The following is a 12379-nucleotide window of genomic DNA, read 5'->3' as shown; positions in this document are numbered from 1 at the left end:
AGATAAACAATATATATTGGAATCTGTCTATAGAACTACGTCTTCCATAGTCTGGAGACTTTATACATGGAAATTTTTACATAGATCTTTTTATACACCTTTGATGATGAATAAAATAAATAATAAAGATAATCTATGTAAAAGATGTAATGTAGAAATTAATGCTGACTGGGCTCATATGTTTTATGACTGTATAAAATTGAAAGAATACTGGAAGTCAATTAATGAATTTTTGCAGGCTCTTTTTACAGATAATTTCATTATTTCTAAATCTCTTATATTATTCAACACACCTGTGCCTCAAAGTGTTAAAAAGGTTAAGCTTCCCTTGTTATGGTCTATTCTAGCAGTGGCTAGGAAAATAATAACCAGAAATTGGATTTCAGATATACCTCCTTCGTTCAATGAATTTAAAAATGTTATGAATATAGTGTGCCATATGGAAATAAACACAATTAGGTCAAGAACAATTAGAAAAACATCTTATTATATTGTATGGGATAATTTACAAAATTTATTAAAAAAAATCTTAACTTCAATAGCATGGTATTTTAGTTTAATTAATTGATCTGATTGTAGTGGATGTCTTTGTAAATACTTTAGTTGTTTTGTTGAATGTTATAATCATATCTATTTTTAATTACTTGTATAAAATTGTTATGATATTTTCTTGTATGTTAAAACAATAAACCTGTTTTAAAAAAAAAAAAGAAAATAATGACAGACATTTGAGTTTCAGACTTCATACCCTTCATAAAATTGATGCTAATGTAAAACATGTTATTCTATCAACTTTCTATGTTTGTATGAGCAATATTTAAAAATTGTCCCTATTTTTGGGCCTTTGTCCCACTTTTATTTATGGCTTTGTCCAGATTTCTTGCTCTAGGAAGTTGAGAGGTATAACCATAGCTGTTGTAGTCAGGGTGTATCATATTGTCTTTATCTGCACTTAACCTCAATAATCATAATTCAGCATATATTGTCAGCTTTTCCATGGCCTTTATTGTTAGTGGCCTCAAGGAAAACCATTGAAATAAACCAAATGTTAATAAAAACACTGTATTAATAATAGATGTAAAGAACTACTGATGAAGTAATTTCAGTAACTTTATTAGAATGAAAGTGCATGTGTTTTAATAGTTTCAACCAAGTTATTGCTGAGTATCTCCGGATATATAATAAAAATGTTGGTTCTCACATACACGATAAAATGCTATGTTGCATTACCAGATTTATCTATATTAAAGTTGTTTCATCTAAGGAAAGATTCACATTGTGTGGGTGTGTTTGCTTTTAATAGGAATAATCACATCGTGTTTTATCAACACATGAATAATCACTGCTAAATGCTCAAAACTGCAGTTAAGTACTCACTCAAAAAGTGACCTTCTTAAGTGGGGTATTGCTCCCACACCAAACTTCTCAGAATACAGCATATTGTGGTTACACGAAAGGAAACACAAAACTCACTGTTGCACTCTTCTCTGAATTTCACTACCTGAAATCAAGCATAACATATGCAACATGTTACTTTCTAAAGCACTGGCATTTTAAATACAAGGACCCGCATTATGTTTTCCAGTGGTATTTTGTGACACAGTCATACTGTACACAATAATTTTTGGTGGTACAATGTTTTTATCTGTGCACAAGAAGAGAACCTGGTGGAAGTATGAGGCCCATATTTATATATCACTCATTTCCAAAATAAATAAAATGCAAATGCCAAAGAAATACGGTGAATTTTGAAACATGCTGTAATACCATTTAGGTATTTTTACAGGGAAGCTTCACATTACTATACCCCTGACTTGGAGAGTTGTCCCATGCCTTTCTACTTATATATACAAACTTAATGATCTCTGTATCTCAATGGAAAGAAAAGAAATGTTCTGAGGTACCACAACCTTTAACTAATGTATACTGCTGTCTTTAATCTCATTGTTCTGAGGGTAGCGAATGCAGCACTTGGAATTTCAGAAGGGACCCAACAGAGTGGTATTTCATAAATAAGCTAACAACCTTGTTTTGTTGAGTCATTAGAAGCATTTTATCCTGCCAAGTTTGAATATGGATTGAAATTGGTTTTATTCAAGCTGGTTTAGGCCACCATATGTCCATTGTGACTTTTGGCAGATATCTATAATATCACAATACATCTCCCTTTGTTGAGACACAAAACTGTAACACAAATATCTGATGCTCATTATATCATCACATTAAATTGCACTACCTCAGATATGATTGTCTAATAACACCCTATTATGGGAGCTCTACAGAGACACGCACACATACACACACGTGTGTGTGTGTGTGTGTGTGTGTGTGTGTGTGTGTGTGTGTGTGTGTGTGTGTGTGTGTATATATATATATATATATATATATATATATATATATATATATATAAAAGTAGTTAAATAAACACACTAATATCAATATTGCTAATGTCAGCAGATTAAAAATGACAAAAAAATAATGACAAGTTTTTTTTGCATGCTCTGTGATATACCCTCAGACTGTACAGCAATAAAATTACAATTTTGCATGGGTGTAAACACCCCTGCACCCCCATTTAGGGGGCTATACCCCACACTCCCTGGTAATTATATATTCTAACTCTCTGATCACACAATACTAAAGAAAGGGCATATACCTCAGCCCTGGTAATATAACAGTCTCACACAATTGTCAACCATCTGTTTTGTCTACCAAAGTGTGTCAACAAACAGATGTCATCTTTAAAGAAATTTGAGTAAATTAAGGGTCTCTCACTCTCTATGTGTGTGTGTTTGTGTGTGTGTGTGTGTGTGTGTGTGTGTGTGTGTGTGTGTGTGTGTGTGTGTGTGTGTGTGTATATATATGCAAATCTATTAAAAAAATACAATGGGATATCAGTACAATGAATGTCTATCAATACATTCAAAAGTCACACAAGACATAAAAGAAACAATACTATATATCTAACAACTAACTCTGAAAATTATTCATGTAAAAATTTAGGCATGTTTGCTTTAGGTTCCATGTTAAACCATGGCAGATAAGAATTGCTTTCACAGACCAGAATGTCATCCTTCAAATCTTAAGGCATGGCTCATTCCTCTGAAGCTTTTACAACCCAAAGTACTTCATTGAAACTGCCTAATTTTCCAGTGTTGGATACATTTTTGACAATAAACTACATATATAGAAATGTAATAAATATGTAATGTAAGCACCGCCCCGACACACACACACGCGCACATACACACACACACACACACATCAATTATGTTATCACACATGCTACAATTAACAATGCCATGGCATTTGGCTAGAATTTTGCACCCAAGACCAAAAATTAATGTCATGAACCTGGGATAGTTCATTGCAAAAGTTTTTTGTTGTCCCTCAGCAGACTGCTTGTAAAATGTATTACCAAAGAAAATCTGAACCCAGGTATTATTATTATTATTATTATTATTATTATTATTATTATTATTATAGCTTTTAGTGGCAACATAAAAATATTGTGCTGAGTTAATAGCTTTGAGATTGTTGATTCAGTTTCAAAGATGGCTTATGATTAAAAGAAATTAACTACCTATGAACCTATAAACCTTTATTTTTACTTAAATGACATAAAAATGTGTTTATAAGACATTTATTTCAGTAAGACAGTTTTTTTTTCATTGATGTTCATAGAAAACAATGTCAAACAAATGTCTCACTAATCAACACAGCTCTTGATATTCTCTGCCTTAGAAATTCCTAGATGTTTCTGATGCTAATAACATGAAATCACTCCTCAAGAGTATTAATGTATTCAAAATAAATTAATAAAAGCAGAACAAAAACTTGTGACTTCTTATTTAAAATATATAGTGATGGACCTAATCAGTAATGACATAGGAACTTTCCAAACACTGGACCAAACCCAGTTTTGCTTTGTCAAAGGGAGTTCTTGCCTGCTCAATCTGGTGGACTTCTTCGAGAAAGTCACCATGACCACATATGAGGGTAAAATGATTAAAACGGTGCACATCACTTATCTAGACATGGCCAAACTTTCAACACAATCCACCACTCAAGGATAATAGATACATGGATTGAGTTAGGCATAAACCCCAACATTATCAGATGGATAGCTAACTGGGTCACTGACAGGACACGTTATCCAGACAGGTGAATCCACTTACGATAAGAAGCCTGTTACTAGCGATGCCCCACATGGTTCAGTGTTGGGACTTCTCCTGTTTGGTATATAGTTCTCTTACATGAATGCCAATGCTCTGGCTCATCAAGTTCACTGAAGCTGTAAGCAAGGGGCAATCACTGAATACCCAAATGATGTTGACATCTGACAGATATGTGTAAGAATGACAAATGAATGGTGCTAAAACCATGGTCTAAGAATAAATGCTAAAAATGCATAATCATGCCCTTCAGTAAATCAGATATACCTGCAAATTATAATATTAATAGCACATCCCTAAAACTAGAGCCAGTGGTGAGGGACTTAGGAATACAGATAGACAGTAACCTAAACTTTGAACACCAGTTAGCTACAATAGTGAGGAAATCCTTCTGTGTGTCTCAACTTATAAGTAAAGGCATGGCGTCAAGATTAAAGGAAGTCATAGTGCCATTGTACTTGGTCATCATCAGGCCCTTATTTGAGTACAGTTCTCCCTTCTGCATGTACCTAACCTGGGACTTACACCAATTGGAGTGGTCCCAGAGTTTCACACTGAAAGAATACAAAGCATAAGACATATATCTTTTGTAGACCAGCTAAATGCTACATATTCATAAGAAAAAGAATAAGAGGGTTACACATTTCATGGACCTGAACCTTATTGTGACTCTAACAGAACTTGATGAAGAGACAGATTCATATCCTGATGTCTACCTCATCTATGGAATGAACTTTCCATCTTGTAAAACAAAGCCCATCCTTCACTCTCTTCAAAAAGAGTTTGGATAAATGGATGGAGAACCATAAATTCACTCCTGGACAGAGGCAGTCTGTCAAATTACTCAGGGCTCCAACACCCAGAAACCCACTACCCTGATACTACCCCATACCATATATGGGGAATTAAGATATAATGTTGTCATAAACTGGGTATTATTAGCTAGGCTTGTAAAGGATCTTGTGCCATTAGCCTAGTTGTTGTTGTTGCTGTGTCTTTCGGCTTTTCCTGGTTAGGGGTCACCACAGCGGAACTCCGGTCCACATTAGCCTAGTAATTACCTATAAACCTATGATGCATTTAGGAACAGGGTTAGAATTTCTAAAATAAGAGTCTATACAAGCAGGTTCTGACCCAAAATAATTTTCATAGATTTCCAAAGATCCACTATTCCAGAATTTAGGTTAGGTTAATAGATATAAGGATCATTAGGTTAAACATATAAAAAACAAAATTGTAGCCTTTTAGAAATTAAGTTTCACTGCATAATTTTCAAATATTTCATTCTTCTAAAACATTTTCTGTAGCTGCTTTGACAGAAATGTGCATATGGATAACACAATTTTCTTGTATTCACTTCGAAAATTATGGTTAAAGACACCATAAACAATTCCATTCAAGCAGCTGTTAATGTAGGCCATGAAGTAACTCAGTACAAATAGCCAGTTAGGAACAGTAGGAGCCTTTCCAGTGGGGCTAAAGCCAACCACTAAACCTATAAAACTATGTGGACCCCAGCAGACTGCAAAAATAACAAAAACTGCAAACATGGTCAAGAAGTTTCGCACTTCGCTAGGTTTCAGCTTTTGTTTGCTGTCCTGTCTGATGCGGTATTTGACCCGAATGACCAAAATCCAGATCCTCAGGTAGCAGAAGATCACAACAGTTATGGGTATTATAAACTGGAAGGCTGCCACAATAAGTGTTAATGACAGGTTTGCGGTGATATTGAATACACAAGAGTATACCCGTGGATCATATTGCAAGGTGTTAGTTGTGGCCATTGGCAATAGTAAAGTAATGATTACTATCCATGTCAGGAATACATAGCAGTAGGTGTTCTTCATACTGTAGACCTTATCATATCTAGAACTGTGGCAAATGCAGAAGTATCTATTAACTGCTATCAACAAGATGTTATAGACAGATCCAATGAGGCTAAGGCCATGTATGACCGATGATACTTTGCACTGAACATAACCCAAGGTCCATGTCTTCTGCAAGATGGCAAATGTAATTAATGGATAAGGGTAGACAGCAACCATCATATCTGCTGCAGACAAGCTGATAACAAAAATATTACCTGTAACAAGAACAAAATATGTATTTAGTATTTTGCTGTTAATGATCCACTACAATAAGTACCTAGGTAAGGTACGTAAAAGCATGAAACTGTCAACTTACACATTTTGTACTTGAAATTTATAAAGAGAAAATTAATTTCAGTTGCTATACAGTCATATCAGTAACATTTTCATTCATTACAGAATTGTTCTGAGATCTTTACAAGGTTTATTCACAGTATCATATACCTGCGTAGCTGAACAATTGCTGCAACATTTGGATTTAGAAGCCAAAAAATAATAATGATGAAATAATCATGAAATGATGTGCTGCTAACTCACTGACTTTCTTTCTGCATCTTCTACACTACAGAGCAAGTGTATCATATGACCATGCACATCATGGTATATTGAACTGAATGACATGAAGCACTGAAATATACATCACATTCCAAGATATTTGTTTATTAAGGTAGCTTAACTATCTCAACGGTGTACAGGGCTGAAGTCCTGACTATGACCCAGATGGCCTAAGTTCAACTTAGGGCTCATGTTTTCACAAGAAGCTGAATAGGGTGAAGGAGGACTGAAGAAGCTTTACCTGTCTGGAACAGGAGGGGATTTGTATGGACAAGGACATGGTAACCATGTGAGTTCACATGGTGACTAAAAACTGCTAAAACATTCTTATTTATGGGGACTGATTTTTGGTTATGTTGCCACATTGCCATGGATTTTTTTGCAAGCTAAGGTGCCTCTTTCTTTAACATATTCTGTGCATACAAGGGAAGTGGATAGATTATACAAAATCCCTCAGCCAAACCAAAGAATATGATGACCTCAGAGTCTTGTTTTCATTTTGGTGTGGTGCGAATTCATGTTATTGCTGAGCAGGTGGGCTTTCACTGTAGATAGTGACCGTATTTGCAAGCTATGGCAGGGTATCACCATAGACTGCATAATACTCTGTGGTGGATACAACAGTAAGGAGCACCTGGAAGCACTTCAGTTATTTGTGTGATTGGAATGAAAAAGTGAGGAAAAAGCTTACTGAGGCATACTAGATATTCATTATGCAGTCTAGATATATAGGCAATGCTGGCTGGTGGCTTCAAATCAAAGGGGTGCTGCAGGTGACAGCTGAATGGGTGGGGTCAGTGGGAAGAGGTGCAGCCAGCTAGAAAGGGGAGGAGCTATACTCAAAATCACAAAAACTGGAACTTTAATTAAATACGCTGCTCTGGATGCCAAACCATCATTATGAGAATCCAATCAAGACAAAATGAAGTATAGAAGAAAAAAAAATATTTCAATGCATTGGCTGCATGATGGCTTACTTAATATCTAGATGGAAACAAAAAGGTTGCAAGGCATAAAAAAATAAATTACTTTTTAAATACATTGCTGAAATGCCAGTCAAAGTCAAGTATAAGAAAAACAAGCAGCACTCAACTCAAACCACTTCTCCTTGCACTGCAGTTCTAATTATAATTTTATTCAGCTTTATAAAAGTACCAAGTAACATGCTGAAAGTAGCAATCTCTGTGACACCCCCACTTGTAAAAATGTTTCTTATCCAAAAAAGACCTGCTGCCTGATAACAACCAACAAACACAGTTTGTATGTGTGGTTTCAAATAACCCACTGTTAATAGTAAAAGACAAACAGAAGCTGACACTGCCCATAATTGGTGGGTCATATTCAGAGAATAGTCATCATCTGGGACCAACTTGCTAAATAGGTTAATACATCCTGTGTTAGCAGTTTTGGGGGGTCATAATAATGACAGCTTCAAATTTATATGCTGCAGGTTACAAAGAGTTGCAATAACTCAACAAGTTATGATTGTAAATATGAGCAAAGTGGTAAATGCTGTAAATGATAATGCTAATGAAACATATGCAGTCTTTTCTTTAACTAAAGTTTAGTCTGTTCCTCCAAAAGAAAAATAAAATAAGGCGGACTTGAAAGAATAATAGTAACTGTTGCTAGCATGATTATTAGTTTGAATAAAAAGCTGCAAAAATGATATGAAATATAAAGGGTTAATTTAGGAATAGTATAAAATGCTGAAAAATAAGAAGTAGTAAGTGTGCTGGCATAGCTTAGTTAGATTTTGGCATCCGTGTAAATGAGTATGTTATTGAGAAGCAAAGTCTGTAAAAATAATTACACAGATGGCAGCTGGAAGGACATCAGTGATGTAAAGAGATGTAACATCAAGTTTCAGAAAGTGTTGGAACACCACATTTCAGATAATGCAAGACTGAGTTTCCATGGATCATCAAACTACAAAGAACCAAGGACAAGGGAACAAAGGAAAATTGTTATACAAAGAAAAACTGTTATACATCAGACTTTGAGAAAAATATCAGGCTTTTTGGTATAAATATGAGTGTGTATGAACAAGCTTTGGGAATTTGCCATATAGAGATGACAGCATCTGTGTTGAATGCTTGTAGATCCGAAAGGAGAATGTAACAGAAGTGGTTGACTCCGTGTATTTATTGTACTTAGTACAATACAGTAATAAGACTAGTTGATCACAATAAATAGTTAAATATACTTTGGTATGCATGCATGTGAATGCAAGTAACAGCAAAAAAACAACAGAAGGCAGTGTATAATTTTTCACTTTTTATGCAGGACATCTGGACAAGGCCAAATATATTGGGGGAACATGGAAACAATACTAAATATTGCTCTTGTATAAATTAGTTGATAGAATAACAGGTCTTGTTTTAGCATGCATTTTCTGAAGGTTATGAAGTCTGAAACTCAATGTCTGTCATTATTTAGTGACATAATTCATAAATGATTTGCCAGAAAACTACAAATTTTATTAAGAAACCAAAAATGAGATGCAAAAATCTATTCAGTTTGTGAAAATCTGGACAGTGTAGAGGTATAGTTCAGCCGGGGCTTTCTTTGAGTTTGCTGCCCTTCCCCCTCACAAAATAATGGTCAAATTGAGCCTCCCCACTGCAGCCATTCCAATGTCCAGTTGCTTGGCTATTTCACCCCATTTATGATAAACACTGTAATGTGCATACTGCTTTACTTCTACGATGATTTGGATTTTATTTTAAAGGTTTTTTTTTGCATTTTACAGCACAAAACACTAAGACATCTGCTAAACAATGCAATGCAGTCTCACAATGAAAACAGACTTAGCATTAAGACTTCTCTGCCATTGAAACTCACATTCATTGGAACAGTATTGAAAGCCACATTCAAAGAAAGTACATTTGGCTAGTATACAGATTAACTTTGGTCTGTTTTCAAATGATAGGCCCCTTGCACACAAGACATACATGCGTTGTGTGATACACCTTCCTGATTGTATTAAATTATATTCCTTGTATAATACAGTACAGTTGTTAGAAGGTGCTTTAAATTTATTGTTTTGGATATTTTTTTCAGTAAACAATGAAACAAAATGCATGCACCAATAATGACAAAACTGCCCAATTGAGAAAATGTCCATCATAAAAGTCTACTCAAACTTCTACAATCCACCATTATCAGTAAATATGCACAATCTCTGCAGAAGTAAAAGTCATCTATAAAATTCCACATTAAAGAGATCTGTAACTAATGAAGAGGTTGCTGCTAGCAAACAACTTTATATTTCATTGTTTCATCTACAAATAAAGTGCCTGTATCTTTGCCAAAGAGGACATTCTCAGTATGACAGCACCCTCAGACTTCTGCATCAAAAGCAAGTATACTACATGTTGTGCTATTAACAATGCAAGCAGACTTGGCATAAGCAGCACTAAATTTCTCTTCCACTGCAACTCTCAGCTCCTTGTAAAAGCTATTTGACACTCAACTCTATCTCTTAACTTCGCAGCACAAGAAATATGGAAAAAGCCAAAATTTATTGGGGTGGGACAAAAGCCCAAAAACCAGGGACACACTTTAAACATTGCTTGTATAATATTGGAAAGTTGCTAATATAAAATGCTGTGTTACCACCATACATTTCACTGCCAAGTCTGTGCAAAACAGCCAGAGCAACATACCACTATGCCAAATCAGCTGTTTTATGAAAGAAAGGAAGACTGAAACTTAAATGGCTACCCTTTAGTGAATTCATTTCTCACTATAGCTGTCAACCACTTAGCACAAAACACCTGGACAAAGCCAGTAATGGGGGAATACAGCCCTCAGACATATTCAGTGAATTCAGTTCTCACCATAGCTCTCAACCTTAGCACAAAAAACCTGGACAAAGCCAATAATGGGGGAATACAGTCTCCAAAATACGGACAAATTTCAAATATTCATCTTATAAACTTAGACAATTGCTAGAATAAAAGTTTGGTGTCACTATGTACTTTCTGAAGAATATGAAGTCTGAAATTCAAATGCCTGTCAATTTTATTTAACATTTGTTAACCAGGAAAGTCTGAATTGGAACAAAAGCCAATTTTCAGCAGAGGCCCAGGGAGAAATACTGCAGATGCATGTCTTTGTAACATGGGAGGACACCAGAGCAAACCCACACACAAACACAGAGAGGACATGCAGACTCTACACAGAAGGCACCCCAGCCAAGAATCAAATCAGAGAACCTCTAGCTGTGAGGCAACAATGCTACCACTGCACCATCAACTATGCAAGGAATTTTAAATTCAGAAACCACAGATTTTATGATGAACATAACAGAACAAAATATGAGGCAAAAATCTGCAAACGTTTCACAGATGGTGGTGGGTAGGGAAATCAGGCTCTTGATACCTGAACACAGGGTGCAGGGTTCAAGCCTGATGTATTTTCTAACCACCACTAGCAGGTAGCATTTCACACACACACACACACACACACATACACACACACACACACACACACACACACACACACACACACACACACACACACTTCGTCGGCTCTGCAAAATAAACTTCAAAAGCTGCTGTAAAGTACCGAAGTTGGCTCTGCAAAATCTGGCGATGCACACTTCCCGTTTCCTGTTTGTGAATGTTCCATTCCAAGACTGCTGACCTTGCAGTCCGATTCCCTTCCAGTCTATGTGGTTAGCACCACATAGACTTCTGGGGCATCAGCAGTCTGCTGCCTTCTTCCTGAATCTGGACTGGTAAGGCAGCAGTCCGGATTTACTTTCTATGTGATGCTATTGGATTGTACCATTGTACACAACTGGGGGGGCTGTAGTCCTGCAGTCCAATATCATGAGCCGCCACTGTATAAAGGCATTTTTTTAACTTTAAAATCATTTGTTCAAGTCTTGCCTATCCTTAAGGTACTAAATTTTGGAAGATGCTTTTGGCTATTCCTTTACTGAAAATATTACAGCCATGACAGTGAATATGCTTTTAAATTTCTAATATTTTGCATCTTGAAAAAAAGCAATCACTTTAGAAGGAGTGCTTACTGCTGTATAAGGAAGTGCTAGTTCTGCAGCAATCTTATAACACACATTGAAATCAGAAAAAAAAATTTTTTTTCTAACTCCTCATACTCTGATAATGAGTTCTCATTTAACCTGAACAAGTCTATTCTATTTCTTCTGTGCAGTTTTCCATGCAGAGTCATTACCACATAATCTTGGCTATTTTGAGACCATAACTGATGGTTGTTACCTCTCTAAACTTTGCTGAAATCTGACATTCCCTGCTTTCTGTAACTTTAAAATAGTTATGGTCTGTCTGTAATACTACTATATTTGTAATTGAATACACACTAGCTTTTCTAAAATGATTATTCTTAATCCTCCTTTTAACTTGTATCTTATTCTCTGACGTTAGCAGTATCAGAAAAAGGCAACTTAAATTGTATTCAGTATGATATACGGAACACTGCCAGTGAGAGTACAACACCTTGAGTATTTCTGTATGCTAATAATGCACACCACCATATATCAATCAAAGTCTGTGATCTATGTTTTCTTCATTCAGTACTTAGTTTTTATAAGCTCTTTCAAGATCACCATTAGACTGCATACTCTGATTTCAGTATAACATGCTGACATTCCTATTTCTTAAAATATAACTTTGAAGTCTATAGTTGTATATTGTAGAATGATATCACTTCTGAGAACATCAGGATAAATGTCTTGCAAATACAGATTTCAAATAAGTAGCAGTCTCTATGGTCCATGATGATATCAAATTA

General features: G+C 35.5%; 1 protein-coding gene across 1 annotated transcript in view; it reads right to left on the bottom strand.

The window, feature by feature from the left end:
• Nucleotides 1-5464: 5464 nt before the first annotated feature.
• Nucleotides 5465-12379, bottom strand: part of LOC122808265 (melatonin receptor type 1C-like) — a 106377-nt gene continuing 99462 nt past the window's right edge. The window contains exon 4 of the mRNA XM_044079228.1: nt 5465-6258. Within this exon, the coding sequence (XP_043935163.1) occupies nt 5465-6258 (794 nt within the window). The remainder of the gene's footprint in view (nt 6259-12379) is intronic.

Source organism: Protopterus annectens, chromosome 8.part0, assembly GCF_019279795.1.
Source record: "Protopterus annectens isolate FY-2018-M chromosome 8.part0, PAN1.0, whole genome shotgun sequence".
In the NCBI taxonomy this organism is placed as follows: domain Eukaryota; kingdom Metazoa; phylum Chordata; order Ceratodontiformes; family Protopteridae; genus Protopterus; species Protopterus annectens.
The sequence above is the reverse complement of the archived record's forward strand: the minus strand, read 5'-3'. Positions and strand labels throughout refer to the sequence as shown.